A 22542-nucleotide genomic window follows, 5' to 3' on the forward strand; every position below is an offset into this window, starting at 1 on the left:
TAACTGGTCCGTGTTATTACAAGAGAGCCCAGGATCAAATACTGTGGCATAAGCCAGATGCCGAGTCACCGCTTTAAACAGGGGACATGTTTACCGCCTGGAGGCCCTGCAGCCTGGTAGGGGAGCACAATGCACAGCGGGGAGTCCGCCTTGTGTCCAAATCAACACCCCCGACAGGTCAAACTGTCCAACAGTGGGACAAGTGATTAGATATACGGAAATAGACACACCTGGTTCTTCCTGCCTTTAATTACCAACAGACAGAAACAGGTGAAGAGGAAGACGCTCCTGTTCGTCTTACTAAAAACTCAGAAAGTGACTTTAAAACTACATGTGCATTGTTTGAGTCTCATTATCAGGGTTCAAACACTTTTCAAGGATCATCCAGGGAAGCTTTCAGACTCTTCCTTACAAAGGTTTTTCAAAATGAACTAAAAAAAAACAGTTTCAACTCACAAATAGTACATAATATAATTTATTACTGCTGTTAATAATGTCTTATGATAATATTCTACATTCTGGAGCAGGGAGAAAGCAAACTAAAACACTGCAAAATGTTGTGTTTTGAAAAGTCTTTCTCACACACCTGACTGGTCTGAGAACAAAACACTAAAAATCCTCTCATGTCAGTAACTTTGTTGGGCGTATAAAATACAAGCCAACTTTCATTTCAATTACACAAATCAAAACATTATTGACAGTGAAATAAGCCAAACAAATCGTCTTAAGATAAATTAACTTCCTGCTCACATTAATGCTAAAAACACAACATGCGAAAAAAAATCTAAAAAATAAATAAATACATTTTCTCGCTAAGTTTTCTAGCATTTAGAAAATAGAAATTATTTTGGTGATTCTAAATGACTTAATACAAGAAAAGTTCTGTGTAATTTAACACATTTTTTTTTCTATGTGTATGACAATATTTGGTTTCAACTGTAAATAACATTTCCAAATCAAAATAAAGTAGATTGTACTTTATTACAAAACTGTGCAGCTTGAATATCAAGCACTTTCCAAAATTGTCACTCAAACATTTTCAAGTAGTTCAAGCACTCATATTACTTACTCATCTCTTAAGACATTTATCTTAAGTTTTATATTGCACGTCTTATTACAGGGGAGTGTGGTTTATTGCATTTCAACAACCGTGACCTTTCTTTCAGGAAACTTTCCATTTCTAACCGTTAGCTGTACGCTCAAGCCCTGGATACTGAATGACGAATATTCAAGAGCTTCATTAGGACTGAGAGTCGTGCCATTCGGACCAAGTTTATTTACAATCATTCACATCCAGCTCTCTTCTGGCACACCCTGCAATTTACTAGATCGTGTTGTTTATAGTATTTACTGTGGTTTTGGCAGCATATAGAACATAATGTTTATTGATGGAAAACAAGTGCTTCCTGAAATACAATCAGCTTTTATGGCCTTATTAAACCCATGTCCTTGCGTTTGCTTTAATTTTTACACATCGAATGCTGTCCATTTTCAGATTTTAGATTTCAGATTATTTACTCTACTTTATTACTTTATTGATTTTTTATGCCATTTTATCTATCCTTCTTTGTTTCGTGCATTTTATTTTACATAACTCTACAATAATTGTTGGCATGATTATTCTTGGAAAACACAAACAGTAAAATTTAATTAGATGTATGGGTTTTTTTTTTGTTGGGAATCATTTTTGTACCATTTTATTTTAAGGATACTGTACAACATGTTGGTGTAGTTAATAGCCATTTTTAAAATGCTTTATAAATAATTTGACATTTTGTCCTAATTGTTTTGTACATATAATAACGTCTCACATATAGGCCTGTCACAGTAACAAATTTTGCTTGTTCCAGAGGTTATTGCGATAATATTGTTGATTTGAGATCAGTTTTAATTAATGTAATGGTAATGGCAAAATAATAATGCAGGAGCACATTTTAGAAGATCAGTCAACTTTAAACTCTAATGAACATTTAACACTGGAACTGGAAGACATTTTAAACATTCAAAATAAATAAACAAAACAACAGATAAAATTAATTTTGAAGTCCTCGTAATGAAAAAATGGGCTAGTTGAGACCAAAGCACCAAACTGAAGACTTTTATCATCCAGATTTTGGTAGAAAGAGGAAAAAAAAAAAAGATAAATGATCAATCATACCAATGGAAATAATTGAGTTTGTTTTATCACTTGATTAATTGATTCATTGATTATTGTGACAAGCCTACTCATGTTGCTTAATAGATAAATAAAAAAAGATGTTAGCACATTCAGATCTGCCACACATGCTTGGACTAAATACTTTGCTGGCTAATTTAGTAAAATGTCACTAACAATAGTGTTTGCCACCTGCTACTCATCATTTAACCCTTCATATCTTTTTCTTGGAAGCTTCCCTGGTGAAGCAGATTTAAAACCAGCGAGACAGAAGCTCTGCATGCATACCAAGCGCTTAAATTAAAATTATAATGACAGATAAATTTCCATTCAGGGCATCCCTGAAGATTCAGGTGACACTAAGTGCTGCTCAGTTTACGGGGTGACATTAGGACCAGATCATTAACCATATAAGCTGGAGGCAACCTGCATGCTCAGAATGATGTCTTACATGTGTAATGACAAACTGCTTTGACAGGTGGGAGAAAGAGCTGCCCAGTTAAATGTTATGAGAGCGGGCAAACCAAACTGTGTGGCGACGATCCATCCTGAACGTAGTCAGATCTGTGTGCCACGGTTTGAGATCCACCTGTTCATTTGACTTCAACCTTCATTTTCTCATGGAAAATGTATAATATAAACATGATTAGTTCAAGTCCAATAGGAAGGAAAGGTCATGCTTTTTCAGAATGGTGGCTGGAAAATAATATGTTGGAGTTGAGGAGGGCATTTTTCCTAATAGGGGTGTGACGTCTTTAAAGAACATTCCTGCAGGAATTTGTACCAAATGACATAACAAACCATTTCCTCCTAAAAAGGTCCTCAGTAAATCCACTATCCAGTGCCATAAAAGCTAAATTCCTCAAGATTATTCATTTGTATGGTGAGATTAGAGCCAGTTAGACAATGTAAACTGATCTATAATTGCTTAAAGATGGTTTTCAAAATTATGAGTCGTCAAAAAAACACAGCAGAAATGGGGTTTGAGTCATACTTTCCACCTCACTTGTGTAACACAGTCACATATGGTTGTTCATTAACTTTGCGGCGGAGCACATGTGGTTAGGAGGGCAAAACAGATAAGAGGAGCAAAGCTGAAGGTTTATTTAAACCTCACAGCTAGCTGCATCACTGCAAGCTTAATTAAAAGCAACCTGAAGGTATTTGAATTTGATGTTTTTCTAAACGGTGCTGTGAGTCTGCAACAAAGTGACCATTTTACCATTTCTTAGCATGAACACCATGTTAAACAATAATTAATCTATGAATTATTACATGAAAAAAGTAGAACTATTTAACTAAAAACTAATTTAGACATTTTGTAATTAGAGAATTGAACCCTGAAATACTTTTTGTTCCCTTTTCCCGTCTCTTGTAAATTTGAACTATTAGTTATATTTGTTAGATGTCACTATAATCATTACATGATTATCGAGAGTAAAAATTAAAATCTATAACTTTGTGTAACAGCTTCTATGTAGAAGAGAAAACCAACTATTGTTAATACTCTATAACAAGACTCATTTGTTATTATAATTGTGATGCACAGATTGAAGACAACATTTCAGGCAGTAGCTTTCTCTGTAGAATAACAAGTTAATTTAGGTTGACTAATATCTTAATGAGAGACTATTTTATTTTAAGGAAGGGGAAAATATCAAACAGTGAGCAGCAACAAGTGGAGGCAGGGCAGCACTAGTTTTTATTCCTTGCTCAGAGTATACAAAGTTTATTTTATGTGGTTAAGTGGTAATTATGCAGCAGGTCTGCAGTTGGCTGCATTACAGATATTTACCATTTGCATTTCTTCTAAAGGGAAAAGACAGAAAGCTCCTTTCAGACAGCTGATCTGCAGTATGCAGCATTACTTTCATTTCCTTTAAACCAAAGCAATCTACCGTTTCTCCAATTCTTTATTTGGCACTTTATTCAACTGATTTGAAAACATAAGAATGGTGTGATGGAACATTTTAGTGGTTTTTGAAAATGCATTGTTTTGTGACAAAATAGGCTGTTCATGACTGGAGAAAATATACGATTTAATTGAGACACTGACGTAGAGTAACTTTCCAAAGAGTAATACCTACAAATAAACCTAAAGAAATTGTGATTTAATCTTCAGAAAAGGTAAAGATGAACAAAAGAAACTGATGTTTAATAAAAGGTATGAGTGATGTGTTGATAACCAACCAAGTCAAACTGTTACCTTAATAGTCATCAGAGGTAATAATGGGACAGTATTCAGTGTGTAAGTCCAAAAAACGTTTCAGGAAAAGACAAATTACTCAGGTAGGCCTTCTTTCTTGACAGCTTGCTAAATGTAGGGGGAGACCGACACCTGATATTTCACAAACACTGCTTAGTGGGTGGGGGGGGAGAGACACCCACAGGGAAGCTAACACACCATCCGATCGTTTACTGGGAAAGGCCAACACTCTTTGCCCCCCACCCCCACCCCCACACACACACGTCCACAGATCGCTGGCATGGCTGCTCTCGTATCATGCTGTTAAATTTGAATCCACAGGAGCCGGCTGTGCTTCAAACCACCAGACTATCTGGAGTCGGGGGGGGGGGATATTTCAGAGCCGCCTTATTTATATCAGCAAAGGGGGCACCGCGTTTCCCCAACACTTAAAATAACCACGGTAAATACGTTGATCACTCATAGGGTTATCAGATTAATGAGGAGAAAAAGGAATATTATTCTGAAGTTGAGTTTGCACAGACGTGAATAAGACCTCCAAGACGAAGGGGAGCTGGTCTCTCTTATTTCAACCAAACTAATGTCCTGATGGATTCACTGTACTGTGAATGTTTGTCCACACTGAGGTAGTTAAATACATGACTTAGAGTTAAAGACGCTCTCAGTTACTCTTATAAGCAGCATAAAGAGTAACACTGAGTTTCATAGACTCTAGAAGGAGAAAGTAAAGAAAAATTAAGACTTGGATAATATATCTGCATTTGTTATTTCTATTCGTAAAAGCCTGGTGTTATTCTTTGGTTCTGTATGTAAAAGCAGCAGTCAGGAAGGTATTGTGAGAAGTCAAACCCAAACTGTGTGGAATCCGCTTGGACTAGTTTAACAACATTGTCATCACATCCACAGAGCTCTGTCAAAGAGCCATTATGTGACTTCCTCTTCAAAAAACAAACAACTTTCATAAGTTTCTCTACAGTCAGGAGACATCAGCGAATCTAAACACTCACCTCCCTGTTTCCTTTGTGGCTTTTTTTGAAGTTGTCGGGGTAAGAGGGAACTTTTGCAGGGCAGCAAGGGGACAAATGAATGTGTACATGTGGAGAAAGAGGGCTGCTGAGCTTTGGGTTTGAAACGTGACATGAAATCCCAGTGTTAGCGTAAGGCACCTCAAGGGAAAAACTCCTCTGAATGGCGCGATGACAGTGTTTCCCTTGACCCTTCCCTGATGAACAGACCCTACTGTTTTTCTCAGGTTGCTTAGATGAGGAAAACAAGCAAGCAGAGGTACTCCGATAAAGTTTTTTGTGGGCTTCGCTTTGTCTTTCAGAGAGTCCAGCCGGGTAATGAGCATCGGGGCGTTGTGAACTGCACGAAGCCACAGATGCGGCTCGTTTTGCAGATGCCATTGGTCTTTGGTGGGGAAAGCGTAGCAACACGCTGCTAGAGTGAAGATTAGATGACTGCTCCATAACTGCAGTCTTGTCCTCCAGTTTGCAATTTGGTTCATCCTCTAGCGGGATGTTAAAGTGCACCGTGTGCTTTGAGTCCCTAAACTCAGATGAGTAGTTTCCTTTTGGCTGATTGTGGCCACTTAGAGAAGGGCTGTTGGGCTCTTTATTAGTCACTTCTTCGTTTGCTTGGAGGAATTCACTGGCAGGTGCCTGGAGAACTGGCTGATGAGATCCTCGTAACGGGGGCAGAGCAAACAGAGCCGCAGAGCCTACTGGAGACGCAGGTGGCGTGCTGCAAGGGCTCCTTGGAATAATGACTAGGGAGGAGCACCGCCGCAGTGGGACCTTGGACCTGCGGTAGACCTGGGGCCTCTCCTGGCTGCTTCTGTGCTTTTCTGGAAGCTCTGGCTCAAAGATGCTGTTGCTGCTGCAGTACCCGGCGTCGCTGGCCATGCTGCTGTTGCACGATCCTCCGTCAGAACAGACACCAACGCCGGCCTCTCCATCCTCCACGCTCCCTTCCAACTCGCCGCTTGGCTTTCCGCACGGCTGCAGTGAGATTTGCAGAACGCTCTTCTTGTTGCAGCCTCCGGAGTTAACCCTGGATATGAAGACTGAAGAGCTTTGACTGCTGGCAAACTCTGGTGACAGAGGAGTCACCTTCAAGTGGACTGAGCTGTGCTCCAGATTCTCTGCGGGGCCGTGCGCTGACACACCGTCTCTGCTCTCCTCACTATGGCAGCTGAGGCTTTCAGAGAGGGGGTCCGTGTTGCTTCGTCTTGACGCGAAATGCAAGCGGAGCTGACGTGCCATTTGTTTAACTCTCTAATCCCTGCAGCGCTGGTGAGAGGTGCATGATCAAACTTGCTGGTAGGAGGAAAAAAAAGTGGACGAAAGCAACTGTTTCACACTCTGCTCTGTGATCTCAATCATTAGTGGCTGTGCATTGCCAAAATAGCTCCAGTGACAAGCTACATTCCTCTGCAGGCTGATCTCAGCTTTTAGCCGGCCATTGGTTCGGTTTGAAGAAAGGACCCAAACAGGCGACTCTTGAAGCCGAATCAATTCTCTTGAAGGAGCCTCTGCCCTACACAGAAAGCAACACTAAACGAAAACTTAAAAACCAAAAAGCCAGCCAAACAAAACCATGGCAGTCCTCCACACTGAATCCTAGACTGAAGCTCTGGCCGCTAACTTGAGAGTCCTGCTGCTGCTATGCCACTAATGTTTCTGCCGCTCTGTGGCCCCCACAAATAGTTTTACCCGCTGCTATTGAATTACAGGAAATCAAACAGAATGAATGCCAGTGTAATTCTGCATTAAAGCGAGGTTCAAGTTGGAAAAGATACACAACACAAGCACACAAACGTAGTCAAACACCCTATGCAGGAATTAGGTATGACTGTTTGGAAAATAAAAGACAGAGGGGTGAAAGAAGTGTGATCATTGCGACATTAAAGTGGTATGACACTGGTTATACGACACCTCATGTAACAGTCTATGCTGGTCTTGTTTCTTCTTCATAGATGTTGACAGTCCAATTTATTAATGGCAGTCTATTGTGGGCAGTGGACGACTTATTTTAGGCCATTACTCTGCTTCCAAATCAGCGTCAGGTTAATGTTTAATAGTAGGAGACACAGCCAGGATAAGGACATGACTCACTGGAGGAAGCAGGGAAAGTCATAACCCATTTTCCAAACTTGATAGTGATTGTGATGTGGCAGCCACATGGTAAGACAGGAGCCCAAATATGGATATTAACTACAATATATATTGACAATACAGAGTAGTTTACAATATCAGCAGCTGAGTCAGAAACGTCTATTTTTTACTGGCAAAGGATAAGAAAAATACATTTACATTTATCAGCAGGTACAACAAGAAGAAATTTACGCCTAATGAGTTTATTTATTTCCTGATAATATGCATATCAACCACCCTCCCACTGACAGAAATGGGCTTTTGCCAGCTTTCTCTGGATGATAATATTTGGAAGAAAGTACAAATGATATTCACCATAATGTTAACCACACAGACAAAATTGCTGGTACTCCTTGGTTAATGAAACAAAAACCCACAATACCTTATTTTTTAAAGTAATTCTGTTGACGCATGTTTGAAAAGCAGCGCCTGACTTTCATTTGTTCATTTTCATGGAATTTTTATTCATTATTACTTTTATCAGATTCAGAATAAATCTTATTCTGACACATAGTAGTTTTTAAGTACCGGTATATTAATCTTTCTGCTGTTCTGTTCTTTATGGAGTAACAAGCTGGTGCATTAATCAGATGTAGCATTAATCTCTGGTAGCCAGCCTGCACTTGGCTGCTTAACAGAGGTGCTGCCAGTTCAAAGCTTGGAATTGTAGTTAAATGTTTATGAAGTTATTATCCTCACAGCAGTGATAGACGACACTCCTTTACTTCCCACATCTTGACTCTCTGTGTGTTTTAGAACTGGAAATATTTTCATACTGAAGCATCATAGCAGACATCTTTCTAAAAGTTGAAAGTTCGCTTCAAAAACTTTTAAAGTCAGATTTAATACTACACCACAAATGTAAATATTTAATTTGTTCAGTAGGTTGGAGGAAATATATATTACAATCAACCTGCAGAATCTAAAATTCTACAACAAAACTCCTATAAATCTACATTACAAGAAGATATTAAATGCTACATCATTCCAAAAGGAGTTCAGGGTCCGTTTCTGATAAAGAACAAAATAAAGTCAAATAACTTTCAAATCCTCCATCGGCAACAGAAACAGGATGTGCTGTCTGTTTCAACATTAGTTTGTGGTGAAGACATGTTCTGCTGAACTGTTAAGACAGTTTATGACCCAGAACGCTGATGTTTAAGAATTTTTTTCATTTTCTAGGAGGAGAAAACGCTCCGGGGCACTGTTATTGTGTAAGGGTAGCCAATGAATACGTAGATTTTAATTTAACTTTCCATTAAAGTCCTGCAGCAGGTAGAGGAACTGAGAATGTGGGAAGATAAGAAAGTGGTATCCATGTCTGGAGGTTGAGGGTTATTCCCTTAATTTAGCCTTATTTAATGACAAAATACTCTTTTAGCGTGTTTGTGTGCAAATAAAACTACCACCTGGGGTCCTGCATACATTCTGACAAAACATTTACCTTCCAGAAACTGGCAATGTAAATATCTGCATAGGCAGAATGAGGGTGATCTTCACAGGAACAAGGAGTACTTTGTTTAATTCAACAATTTTGTAAATACTTCAGTGAATTTTGTTCGCCTAATTTATTTTTCACCTGCAAACACGGGGCGTTTTCTGAATCTATTTATGCAGGCGGTGGTAATAAATTCAAGAAGGCCTCTCTATAGAAACACAGATGGTATGCACATACCATCTTTTTATGCCTTTGCAGCCATAAAAAGATGTAAAGAGTGAATCTGCAGTGTAAAGAATGAAGTTACAGGAATTTTGCTTTAAATTCCTTGTACTTTAGGCAAGCAGTGACAAACACATACACTCAGAAGCACATTTACAGCTCCGACACGTCCCTCAACGAAATCTACCTGGACTGTGACGAGGCAGGTCTGAGTCAGCCACGCCTAAATTCCTGTTCTCATGTGACTGTAAACATGTGATGTTGTGACACACTCCAGAAACCTCTCAGTCTACAAACAATAACCACATCCAGCACAATAACAGCTGGAAGTATTTGTTGTGTTCTATGAATAATTTAGCATAATGCCAAAAAGACTGATAAACACTATGAGACAAATGTTGTGCAATTAATGCAAAAACCCAAAGAGCTAAAAAAACAAAAACAAAAGTAGAGTCAATAACTTCTCATTCTGAAGCTGTAATTTCTCTGTTCGGAAAGTTGCTCATATATTCACATGCGGTTTGTATATAACTGGATATTCAAGGGAAAAAATAGCACAGATGGCCCTGCCCTGACTTGCTCTTCTAGGAACCTAAAGAGCCATTTCTTGGTAATCGCTGAGCAGATTCTACCAGTAAGACCAGTACATTAAAACTGCATAAAGAGCTGATGGGGCTGCATTCGACACTACTTCTGAAAAAGCAGTAAGAATCATTTATGAAAGCTTTGGTTCATCAAAAGCTTATGTAAAATAAATTATGTTTTTTATTTTCCCTAAAAGTCACTACATATTTATAACAGAGTACATCATGACTGTAAAGAAGTAAAGAAAAGAAAATGTACAATTTAATTAAACTAAGTGATGCAGATAGGAGGAGTAAGACAATATCTGATGGGGTGAAACTCAGGACTTCTGAGCTGTTCATCTAAACTAACTGCTTTACGACGTTTCCTCTATCCACACAGAAACACGGTTAGGAGGACGTCTCACATAGAAGAGCTGGCATTAGAGGGGTCATCCTTTGTGCCACAGGATGAACTGTGATAACCTGCTACAAAAAGCCTCTTTGTTACTCTGCACCAGCACCACAAACTCATAGAGGTGAAAAACGCTCTTTAAGACGTCCACAGTGACTCTTAATGATTTTGGACAGAAATGACAGGACAGCAGCAGTGTTAAATATGAAGGTAATTTTAAAAGTCTGATTTCAGTAGCATTTGCACAGAATGTTTAAATAAATTGTACTAATTAGACTGCAAATTATAATGTTTTCTAAAATGTTCTATGTAGGAAGGGTTTTCATTCTCGGTTTTATGTAAAAGTTAGATATTATTCTTTGCCCTAAAACACCAACTGCTGCTTAAATTAAATTACAAAGTATTTTCATACAGCAGGTAGTTAGTGAAAGGAATTGTACAGATTTTGCAGCTCTGAACAAACTGAAGATGATGGGCGGTTCATTGGTTAGTATAGTGAACTGGGCCTTGTTGTGGGATGTATGGTGAAGCTTTGTCGCTAACAGCCTGCTGCAATTGCTGCAAGGGGAGGTCAACAGGAAACATTATCTGACTGGTTCTGCAGAGACTCTCTAGCTTTCATACTCTAACAGGTTGAACAAAGCTAATGTGGTTAAATAAGTAAAATAATTGAATAAAATTATTAAGAGACATAATAAACAATGTTTACTTCACAATAGGTTGAGGATCTCTGATCTAGAACAAGCTTTCCGTGGATCGCATGTACAGGTTTTTGTTTTTTAATGTTACCATGTTTTATGGTAACATTGATTAAACTAAAGCAAAGACTTGGAAGAAAATATTGCAATAACATCTTTTATTCATGGTAATAGCACTAAACTCTGATTGCTGATGTTTGGTAACCAAAACAGATGTTTCTGGGTTTTTTTATGTTTCTGATGTTTCTCATCACTTGAACTAATTTTCAACTGCTAGTTCCATGACAGCGTCAATAAATATCAATACACTTAAAGATACAACTAAATGTGACGGCTGCATGCTGTTCAGTGGGATGACAAGTTAAACAAAGGAGCTAACACAGAGTGCATTCAATACATTTCTGCCTAAGAATCAAAGCTAAAAAGCAGCTAAACTAAACTCCAGATTTGATCCACAGCTCTTAATCCCCACCCTCACAGACGTTAGGATGTTCTAACGGAAGCCAGAATTACCCTTATTTACAGCTCAGAGTAATAAGCTATGATATGTTTTCAGCAACATCCGGCATAATATGGCAAAATAAGGGCCTCCTTATTTGTTGACAGGCAGACAAAGCAAAGTCATTCTTGCACTGACTGGAGGATACCTGCATCTATGGAAATATGACACATTCTCCTGTTTAGCATTTATGGTATCCAAACACAGAACATATTATCACCTCAGCAGCTGCCATGAATCAAGAACAACTAATTATATTTCTCTGCCACATCCACAAAGAGTCCAGGATAGGCATATTAAGATTTATGTTTGGGTTTTCATTTGACAAACTGACTGAAATTTGACTTTGGAGGGAAATAGAGCTTCTAAATAATATCAGCCTACATTGAATCTTTATAAGATGAACAAATCTAAACAGCTTACCAGTCTGTTCTCATCAAACACCTCAAACAGCAGCCGATGCTTTCTGGGATTCACCTGAAACACAAAGTAGAAGATTTTTGTGTGGTTACAGCTTTACTAATCCAACAAGGGATACTAGGCTGTTTCCATTTTTAACATGCTTTCAAACATAATCTAAATTATGCAGTTTATCTTCCATTAGGGGCTGTACAGTAACGCAGTTGGTAGAGCTGTTGCCTTGCAGCAAGAAGGTTCTGGGTTCGATTCCCGGCCCGGGGTCTTTCTGCATGGAGTTTGCATGTTCTCCCTGTGCATGGTGGGTTCTCTCTGGGTTCTCCGGCTTCCTCCCACAGTCCAAAAACATGACTGTCAGCTTAATTGGTCTCTCTAAATTCTCCCTAAGTGTGAGTGTGTGTGTGTGTGTGTGTGTGTGTGTGTGTGTGTGTGTGTGTGTGTGTGTATGGTTGTTTGTCCTGTCTGTCTCTGTGTTGCCTGGCGACCTGACAAGGTGAACTTTAGCTGAAGATAGGCACCAGCAACCCTCTCGACCCCACAAGGGGCAAGGGTGTTAGAAAATGGATGGATGGATCTTCCATTAGTGACAACAAAGAACCAGTATTATCCTATGACATCCTATAACATGACAAATAGTATATCCATGGATGCATGGATACACGCACCCATGCTTGAATGTGGTTGTTGATTTATTTTAAGTGTAACTTACTCGGAAATAGAATTCTTCATTCCATTTTGGATCCAGAGTCTTCAAGTAACATGAAATAAGAAAAAAATATATGTTTATACAAATAGGATAAAATGAAGCACGTTCAGATGCTGTTTGTACCTACGCACCTTTTTAATGGTTTTAGTCTGCAGACTCGTGATTTCTCCATTGACGGGATCATAAAGAGACAGTCTGGTGTATGGATCACTGCAATAGAAAAGCAGAGAGAAGACGTTTTGCTTTGGCTCTTCATTTTTTCTGTAACATTTTTTCTTTATCTCTGAAGGAAGCAAAACATCATTTGTTTGACACACCGCCACATTAGTTCTGGTGACTCACTGCTCACATAATGACTGCAGTTACTCTGGTAATGATTCGAGTTGGAGTTCATTGAAACCACATCCATCTGGCACATTACATTATTCATTACCCAGGAAATGGTTTGGTATTGCATAAAACAAAACCATTAATACTTCTTAAACTATTTCACATCATGTTACAACCTCAATGTTCAATGTTATTAATGGATTTAATGTGACAGACCAACACAAAGTAGTCCATACATGCAATGCTTTTGCAAATAGAAAATCTGGAAAATATGTTTGAGTCAACCAATAGAACCAGGTTTTGAAATGAATTTCTAGAAGTGCTTCATACTTTGCACTTCTCCTCATGTAATCTCACTTTCAAGTAATGCTACTAATTCTTTAGTACAATTTCTCAAGACACTTCATTAAATCATGAAGCTTTTAGGCCTGTCACAATATTCAATAAATCAATTAATTGTATGATAAATTGAAACAAACGCAATATTTTCTAATTTTATGATTTATCATTTTTCTCTTTCTACCAAAAACTGGGTAATAAAAGTCTTCAGTCTGGAGTTTTGGTTTCAACTATACCTTTTTTTTTTTCGAAGGATAAATTCAAAATTCAGTCCATTGTGCTATTTGGAGATCATATAATAAAAAGTTGTTGTTGTTACTGGAAGTGCTTTGCACTGTTCTAACATAAGATACATTTCTGTACAGTACTGATGTTTTTCTTCTGCACAAATTTGTTATTTTGTAATAACACTGTTACTGTTTTGTGTTTGTTTCATTATTTTGAAACCAGACCAGAACCTGCACATCACCTTTTATTTAGTTTTTATGGTTACATTATTTTCATAAATTAAATCAGATCAAAGTAATTAAATACTTTTTGGTTTTATACGAATAATTACTGGGTTAGTCTATTGCATCGACTCCCTACTTGTGGATGTAAATTGGAGCCGCTTGTTTTGTAAAAGGTGTTATAAGGTGACATCTACTGTGAATCGGTTCTGTATAAAAGAGAGGTGACAGCAACATTTGTACCTGACTGCATAATTTCACTGGATTGCCTTATATTTGATTTGAGTAAATACAAATCTATGCAAAAATATTTCTCCTTTTGCTTGCAGAGAATAATTTTCATCTACATCACGGTAATCCATTACTTCATGTAGGTCTTTTACATAAAATCCGTTGAAGAGTTAAATAAATACGTTTGAAAGGCGCCACAGGTTGGAGACAAAAGAGGAAAGAAAAGTCCCAGAATAACAACAAACAAAGAAATCGCCGTTGTATGTGTAAGTCTTGAAGAGGAATAAATTACCAACACAGAAGCAATAAAAAGAGATTGAAATATGTTAGCAACCCACCAAAGTTTTACCAGAAGTATCTTCAAAAAAACTACAGTCAGACTCATGTCAGTGTTCCTGGGGCATGATGTTTAAACATCACAAATCAATTTTCTATTTCTGATTCCTTAATTTTTTTTGCTGCTACGTTCCAATATTTTAAAAACACAATTGAAAAAAATCCAAAGATTTTTAAAGGTGTGTTTCTGCACATTTTAACAAGTCTTGTTAACTCTTAAAGCCTTGAGAAAAGACACAAAGGCTTTGGAAACTGACTTGATCTTGGTTTGACTTTATTCTGGTAAATAGTAGTGAATAGTGAATAAGTGAAATAACAGGCCCAGTAGTGGGCTAAATGTTAATGTAACAGCAGGCGGCAGCAATACATTTGAAAAAGTACTTACTGATATACTGAACTGGTCGCTTGACTCCTTGTCAATAAAACAGAAGGTGTAGGTGAGTCACTACCATGCTGTTTTGTTTTAATTGTTGAGTGATTGATTTGTACCTATTGTGGTTACTGACTTGTTAAAAACCTTTGCATCAATCATTGCACAAGAATAGGGATTTTCCAACAGAATTACAAAGACACAACACTTCTTGTTTACGCTGCAATGTTTTTGCAAAAGCAGCTGACGAGCCACGAGCGGGATGCTGGTGGCAGGTTTTCTAGCTTTCTGATGGCTTTAAAAATATTTTGGACTAAACTACAGAACAAATAAACAACCTCAGTGTCATCTCTACTGGTAGAGGACATCTTGTGACTGTGCAGAGATGGAAATAAATGTTTTGTTAATTGCAGGTTTCTGTGATGACAATAGTTTTCGTTTGCAGCGTTTTTCTGGTGCATTTGTGTTTTTTGGAGTTTGCATCCTTCATGTGTTTGCTGTGTGTTTTCTCCCCCTGCCATTATAAGTTTCAGTCAAGACCGAAGTTTATTGTTTATTTAATAACTTCCATTTACTTAAATATGACATTTAAGCAATGACATTGTAAAAAACAAAAAATGTACCTTGCGCCCAGAAGGTCTTTCTTGGCCAGTCCAATTCCAGCAATGACTTTCACTTTGAGGATTCTGGACGTCTCCTAAATGAACAATAATAATTAAAAAAACAACAATGAAATAAGATCAAAACAAAGTTAAAATATATAACAATGACTGGTATTTAATCCAGAGCAGTCATCATTTTGTAAAGTTATATTAGCTCAATGAATTTGTTATTACTGGTAAAAGACAAATTAAGATATTTTCACCTACTTTCTAAGTTCTGTGTTTGTTTTTTTATTCATGAAACACCAAAAAGAAACAAAAATGATTTTAACAAGCTAAATTAATAATGACACAAACGTGGTTTCTAAATGTCAAATTAAAAACAGGATTGTAAACCTGAGAGTGGGGCTTGGAGTAAGATTTCTTACAAAATGTGGGATGAACAAATTTAGACCAGAACAAGCTATATGTGTAATATCTAAAAAATAACAATAATTAAAGATGAATAAAACAAGACATACAATTTAGGAAGCTGCTTACATGATTCAATGTTTATGAGCAGACCAGCATCTTTATTTATCTATTTTTCTCCCCTGCATGTATAGTTGCTTCCATACATCAGTATGTAAGTGTCGTTTCTGGCTCAACATAATATGTTTGATCAGATGACTGGCTTGTTTTGCAGTGATTAAATCTTTCTGATGTTATTTAAGGGCCTACAAAAGTTTATGGTTCATACTTGAGGGAAATGTTCCTGGATAAAATGCACAAACTGAAAAGAAACATACAAAGATTATTTTCAAGCGATTAATAATCATCTTGGACTTCAGATAATGAAGAATAAGCTATGATCAAACTAAATACAATACTTTTACAAACCATTACCTAAATAATCTTAGTTGTTTTCAGTTATAAACATACAAAACTTGCATAATGTTACTTTAAAAGCAATATACCACTTAGAAACCCAATGTACATCGAATATAGCCATCAATATAGTTTCTAACTAGGATTTAAGATTCACCAGATGGCATATGCTATTGGCTGAATCCCATGGACACTTGAAATTAAGTGTCCATGTTTAAAAACAATCAAAATGTTCCTCTTACTCTTACAGAAATTCTGTTTTAGCTCCAACTGACAGAGCTAAACAAACAGATCTGATGTATATACAGAATATGCAACTAAGTCAATCACTTAGACAGACTGAAATTACACTAAAAAAATTCCAATTTGAATTGTAGTTGTGATTCCTTCTCTGAGCAAGAATATGGCAATTAGTGGACAGTTGACTTCGTAGAGTTGCTAACTTTACAGCTTTCTGTCCGTATAAAGGAAGTAATCTTCAGCAGTCTTCTTTTGAAAAGTTAATAATCCTGGTTATTTTGGGGAAAATTCAGTACATTTCACACCATTAGCTGCTGCTTAGTTCACCTATGCCTTGGGCTGGCTGTGCTTGCAGGTGACCAATGACAAAGTTACAGAAAATAAAATCATCTTAAGTAGTCCAAGTTCCACATGAATCCTATCAGCCTTTCCTCTCCTCCCATACAAGTATTGTTTAGTCTATGGGTGACGTAATTTCCTGACAGCGCTTGGCACTAGGACATTTCCCCCCGATAAACCCAGTCGTGACATGCCTATTGAATTTATGAATCATCGTGAGAGGTCGCAATCAGTGTCATCAATCTGACCCACTGTGATGGGTCTACCTGGGGCCGTGAAGCCGCTGCTGAAAACAAAGTCTGTGTTATCAAAGTTTGGTGTTTGCGTGCTGAGACGCAGGAACGCAGGCGTTGACAGTTGGCTTCCTCCCCGACCAACTCGAGCTAGCTCTGAAGTAGTCATATCGATTGTTCCCGCTTATCTTACACTTCATTTTCTCTCATTTAGCTGACACGACATTACACTTATCGAAAGTAAACCTATATTTGAGATAGCTGTCCACGACTTTTTCCAGTTTTTTAAAAGTTTATTTCGCGGAGAACAGCAAGCGGCAGAGATGTCAAACGGTCGGGTCGCGCGAGCAAGCAGCCCCGGTCATTAACGTTTAGTTAACTTTGGTTTACCTCGTCAGCCTGGAGTCCTCTGATCTGAGAGGCAGGGACAGCAGCCATCATGAGATCCTTCTTCTTCCTCCCAGAGGGCGACACGAAGAATAGTCAGCCCTTATGTGCTCAGGTGTGCCGTCTCTGCTAGTCCTTCCGACTGTTTATGCTGACAGGTAACTACCGTGAACCAGACCTAGTGGATAGCTGTGGCCTTGTCGTCATTGGTAATATCCATCCTCTTCCTCCTCCTTCCTCTTCCTCCTCCTTTTTTTTCTCAGGGTTTCTGCTACAACCGGGTATGGTAGGCCGTTTTGACATTAAATCAATCCATTAAACACTCCGAAGATGTCAACAATATTCTCATTTTGGCAAATTGCTACTTGCCAAAATTCTTATTCAGAGCGTTACTTACTTTAACTTTTACTCAAGTAAAAGTAAAAAGTAGCCATTTAAGGAATTAATTTAATTATAGTTTTTTTAAAAAAGTATTTGGTAAAAGGTCTACTCAAATACTGTTGTTTAGAAAACACACATTTTTCCATAAAACTCAAATAACAAAAGGCCAAAATATTCACCTGCAGCAACACTGGTGTTTATCCAGAGAGATATAAGATACAAAAGAGTACGTTGCAACTTTTTAGTTAATCTGGCAGCCATTACTTAATTTTAAAGTTTAATAACAAGAAGATCCAGACTTGTTAAATTTAGAGATTTAATATTTTCATTCTTTTAAATTCTGTGAAAATAACATATTTAGCCATTTAAAATTGAGTTATATTTGTCAAAGACAAAGATATGAATTATTTTAATATTACTGTAATGCATTAAACTTTGTGTCTGCGTCTCGTGAAAACCTCTTTTCGTGTAGTTTCACATTATCTATTCTCTCCTGAAAGAGATTATGCATATTCCTAACAAAATAAACAGATTCAAAACCAGCAATGTGAGGAGACCTATTTTCTGTCTTTTATGCTCCTACAGTTCTTAAAATGTACTAACTTTGAGAAAATGAAAAGCTTGTTATTTATTTATGGCTATAGGAGTTTTCCATTATTTGATCTCAGCTCTATATCTAAATATATAGATATATTTATTTATAGATAGATATATAAACAGTACAGACCAAAAGTTTGGACATACCCACTAATTCAATGAGTTTCTTTTATTTTCATTGAAAATTGTAGATTCACACTGAAGGCATCAAAACTATGAATTAACACATGTGGGATTATATACTAAACAAAAATATACGCCTCACTGTATATTCACTGTATATGTACAGCCACCTTTTGCTGTGATTACTGCTTCACTCTCTGCATTCTCTTGATGAGCTTCAAGCCACCTGAAATGGTTTTCACTTCCCTGGTGGGCCCTGTCAGGTTAATAAGTGGGATTTCTTGCCTTATAAAAGGGTTGGGACCATCAGTTGTGTTGTGCAGAAGTCAGGTGGATACACAGCTGATGGTCCTACTGAATGAACTGTTAGAATTTGTATTATGGCAAGAAAAAAGCAGCTAGGTAAAGAAAAACGAATGGCTATCAGTACTTTAAGAAATTAAGGTCAGTCAGTCCAAAGAATTGGGAAAACTTTGAAAGTGTCCCCAAGTGCAGTGGCAAAAACCATCAGGCGCTACAAAGAAACTGGCTCACCTGAGGACCGCCCAGGAAAGGAAGACCAGGAGGAGGATAAGTTCATCTGAGTCACCAGCCTCAGAAAACAGCAGCTCAGATTAGAGACCAGGTCGATGCCACACAGAGACCAGCAGCAGAAACATCTCTAGAACAACTGTTAGGAGGAGACTGTGTGAATCAGGTAGGCTGCTAGGAAACCACTGCTAAGGACAGGCAACAAGCAGAAGAGACTTGTTTGGGCTAAAGAACACAAGGAATGGACAATAGACCAGTGGAAATCTGTGCTTTGGTATGATGAGTCCAAATTTGAGATGTTTGGTTCCAACCACCGTGTCTTTGTGCGATGCAGAAAAGGTGAGCGGATGGAGTCTACATGCCTGGTTCCCACCGTGAAGCATGGAGGAGGAGGTGTGATGGTGTGGGACATTGACCCCAAACACACCTCCAGGGCTAACTAAGGGCTATTTGATCAGGAAGGAGAGTGATGGGGAGCTGCGCCAGATGACTGGCCTCCACAGTCACCGGACCTGAAGCCAATCCAGATGGTTTGGGGTGAGCTGGACCGCAGAGTGAAGGCAAAAGGGCCAACAGGTGCTCAGCATCTCTGGGAAGTCCTTCAAGACTGTTGGAAAACCATTTCAGGTGGCTTCCTCTAGAAGCTCATCAAGAGAATACAGAGAGTGTGAAGCAGTAGTGACAGCAAAAGGTGGCTGCTTTGAAGAAACTGTCATGGTGTGATCAAGTCTCTGAACCCACATGCGCAGAACACACTCCGGAGACAGATCAGGTTAAGGAGATTTATTAAATACAATGTGCAAATATGTACAGGTGACGACAGGAGGTCTCTCTCTCTCAGAAACGCTGGATCTCTGGAATCTAGGAGAATGGGAATAGGGTGAGTACAGGGGTTGTGGAAGTCTTCAGTCCTTTATATATATATATATATATATATATATATATATATAGATATATATATATATAGATATGAAGGAGCTGGGGTCCAGGATATATATATATATATATAGGTCAGGCTGATAGATAGATAGATAGATAGATAGATAGATAGAGATAGATAGAATTAGATAGATACAGGTGGTCAGAGGATAGGCTAGATAGACCACAGATACCATTACTGGCTAACACTCTGGCACTGGAGTGTCAGCAGCTCCATCCAGATATACTCCTCCAAACGAGTCAGATATGTGTCAGGTGTGCAGCCGTGAAACCACGCCCTCCAGGAACCTCCAGGAAGCCCCCTGGTGGAGAAAGTGGGAAAGAACCCCAGCCAGCCTTCCCCAGATCCCAACAGAAACTAGAATATAAGAGATATATTTTCAGTTGTTTCACATATTTTGTTAAGTATATAATTCCACATGTGTTAATTCATAGTTTTGATGCCTTCAGTGTGAATTTACAATGTTAATAGTCATGGAAATAAAGGAAGCTCTTTGAATAAAAAGGTGCATCCAAACTTTTGGTCTGTACTGTATATATATATATATATATATATATATATATATATATATATATATATATATATGGATGGATGGATGGATGGATGGATGGATGGATGGATGGATGGATGGATAGATAGATAGATAGATAGATAGATAGATAGATAGATAGATAGATAGATAGATAGATAGATAGATAGATAGATAGATAGATAGATAGATAGATAGAACAGTGACATTGTTGACTTGATCAGTATATTAAAAAAAGATGACAGAAATACCCAGTGAATTAGTTTTTACACTTCATAGAACTTCTAGAATAAGAATAGACAAACAGTTATCGATTATTTATTAATCATTACAGAATATGTGACTCACACTGTGGTAGTATAGTAAACAACAACCCTTCAGTTAATATTTCCATCTCCAATCAGCGACCTTTTAACAGAAAATCAAAACATATGAATTCATAGGAAGTGATGTAAAAGTCCACTCTGGAACGCTAGCTTACAGCTACTGTAAGCTAGCAGCTTCTTGTCTCACGCCAGTTTTCTTTGATTGAAGTTGGTTTAAAATGAGTCGTTTTGTTAACAGTCAATTGGTGCTTCAGTGGAAGGAACATTAACGAGTTAAACTTTTCAGATCATTAATCGCTTGTATTGGCGGATTAACGCTGACAGCCCTGAAATATATATTTCAAAGTAGGTTTTTCTTTATCAGGTTATCATTTAATAAATTATAGGCTACATCACTATGACTGCAGGGTCTATGCACCTTTTTGCTGCCTGAAGACAAACCGCATAGATCATTTCATTTCTTTTTTTCATTTTGGGAAATCATTGTTAATCTCATCTGATTTATCCCCTTAAATCAGAGCGATCAAAGTGTAGGATAATAGCAGATTATATTTGATTAAACCAATCTTTCTCAAACTGGTGCAGCTTGTTAAAAATAATAATGGATAATTGGGTTAAGACAATTTATACCACAGCAGATACAGAAAACTACAAATGAAACAATTCAATCATATAAAAATCTATTATCAATCTCTTTATGTTAAATAAATTTAAAAAAATGACATTATTTAAATATTTAGTCATTATTTCATCTATAGTTTGAGTCATGCAGAACTGATGTGTTCGTTTCCATAGCAACGATCAGAAGCAAGACCTTGCACCAGAGCTCCAGTGCGGTCATTGATGACATCACAGACCTTCTATGATGACCTCATAGAAGGTCAATGAGACTTTAAATAAGTGTAACTCAGTTCATCGTCAGTCAGAATCCAAACAGTGCATTGAAACGAATCTTCGTGTCGGACAAATATTTTTACTATTACAGAGATGCCTTACCCCTTGATTTTTCCTCTTGGTTGGGGACTTGGATACCTCGTCACAACAGGAATGAAAAAACTGTGCGACCATTACTTGCCAGGAAAGGACGTAGACCAGAGTGCCTCTCCAGACGAGAGCACTTCCTGTGGGAACCAACCTACAATGGTTCCCAAAGAGCAAACGGACCCGGCTGGGTCCGTTTGCCTACAGCAGCAAACGGAACCGGCTGGGTCCGTTTGCCTACAGCAGCAAACGGAACCGGCTGGGTCCGTTTGCCTACAGCAGCAAACGGAACCGGCTGGGTCCGTTTGCTGCCTAGAAGAGCAAACGGACCAGGCTGGATCCGTTTGCCGCCTAGAACAGCAAACGGAACCGGCTGGGTCCGTTTGCTGCCTAGAAGAGCAAACGGACCAGGCTGGGTCCGTTTGCCGCCTAGAACAGCAAACGGAACCGGCTGGATCCGTTTGCTGCCTACAACAGCAAACAGAACCGGCTGGGTCCGTTTGCCTACAACAGCAAACGGAACCGGCTGGATCCGTTTGCTGCCTACAACAGCAAACAGAACCGGCTGGGTCCGTTTGCCTACAACAGCAAACGGAACCGGCTGGGTCCGTTTGCCTACAGCAGCAAATGGAACCGGCTGGGTCCGTTTGCTGCCTAGAACAGCAAACGGACCAGGCTGGGTCCGTTTGCCGCCTAGAACAGCAAACGGAACCGGCTGGGTCCGTTTGCTGTCTAGAAGAGCAAACGGAACCGGCTGGATCCGTTTGCCGCCTAGAAGAGCAAACGGACCCGGCTGGCTCCTCTCCAGAACCTCTAAATGTGGAGGATCAGAATACCACAGAGGACAAAACAAGCGGCCGTATTGAGGAGGGAGTAGTGAGGGTCAGTCAGATGGAAGAGTGGGATCCTGAATTTTACGACAGGATAGATGAAGAAG

The 22542-nt window shown here is 38.5% G+C and overlaps 1 protein-coding gene across 4 annotated transcripts in view; it reads right to left on the reverse strand.

Annotated features, from left to right (window-relative positions):
* The window catches only part of nedd4a (NEDD4 E3 ubiquitin protein ligase a), a 32018-nt gene extending 14590 nt beyond the window's left edge, over positions 1 to 17428 (reverse strand). For 2 of the 4 annotated variants that reach the window (XR_006372720.1, XM_044138325.1), the window contains exon 1: positions 5369 to 6640. Coding sequence is in view for 3 of the 4 variants with exons in the window: in XM_044138325.1 (XP_043994260.1) it covers positions 5369 to 6625 (1257 nt within the window). In the remaining variant the exon portion in view is untranslated. Of the gene's footprint in view, positions 1 to 5368; positions 6641 to 11774; positions 11829 to 12477; positions 12517 to 12605; positions 12685 to 14544; positions 14572 to 15152; positions 15227 to 17200 lie in introns of those variants that run through there. The other 2 variants (XM_044138338.1, XM_044138345.1) reach the window with 2 other exon arrangements.
* Positions 17429 to 22542: the final 5114 nt, after the last annotated feature.

Source organism: Gambusia affinis, linkage group LG02 (genome assembly GCF_019740435.1).
Source record: "Gambusia affinis linkage group LG02, SWU_Gaff_1.0, whole genome shotgun sequence".
NCBI lineage: Eukaryota > Metazoa > Chordata > Actinopteri > Cyprinodontiformes > Poeciliidae > Gambusia > Gambusia affinis.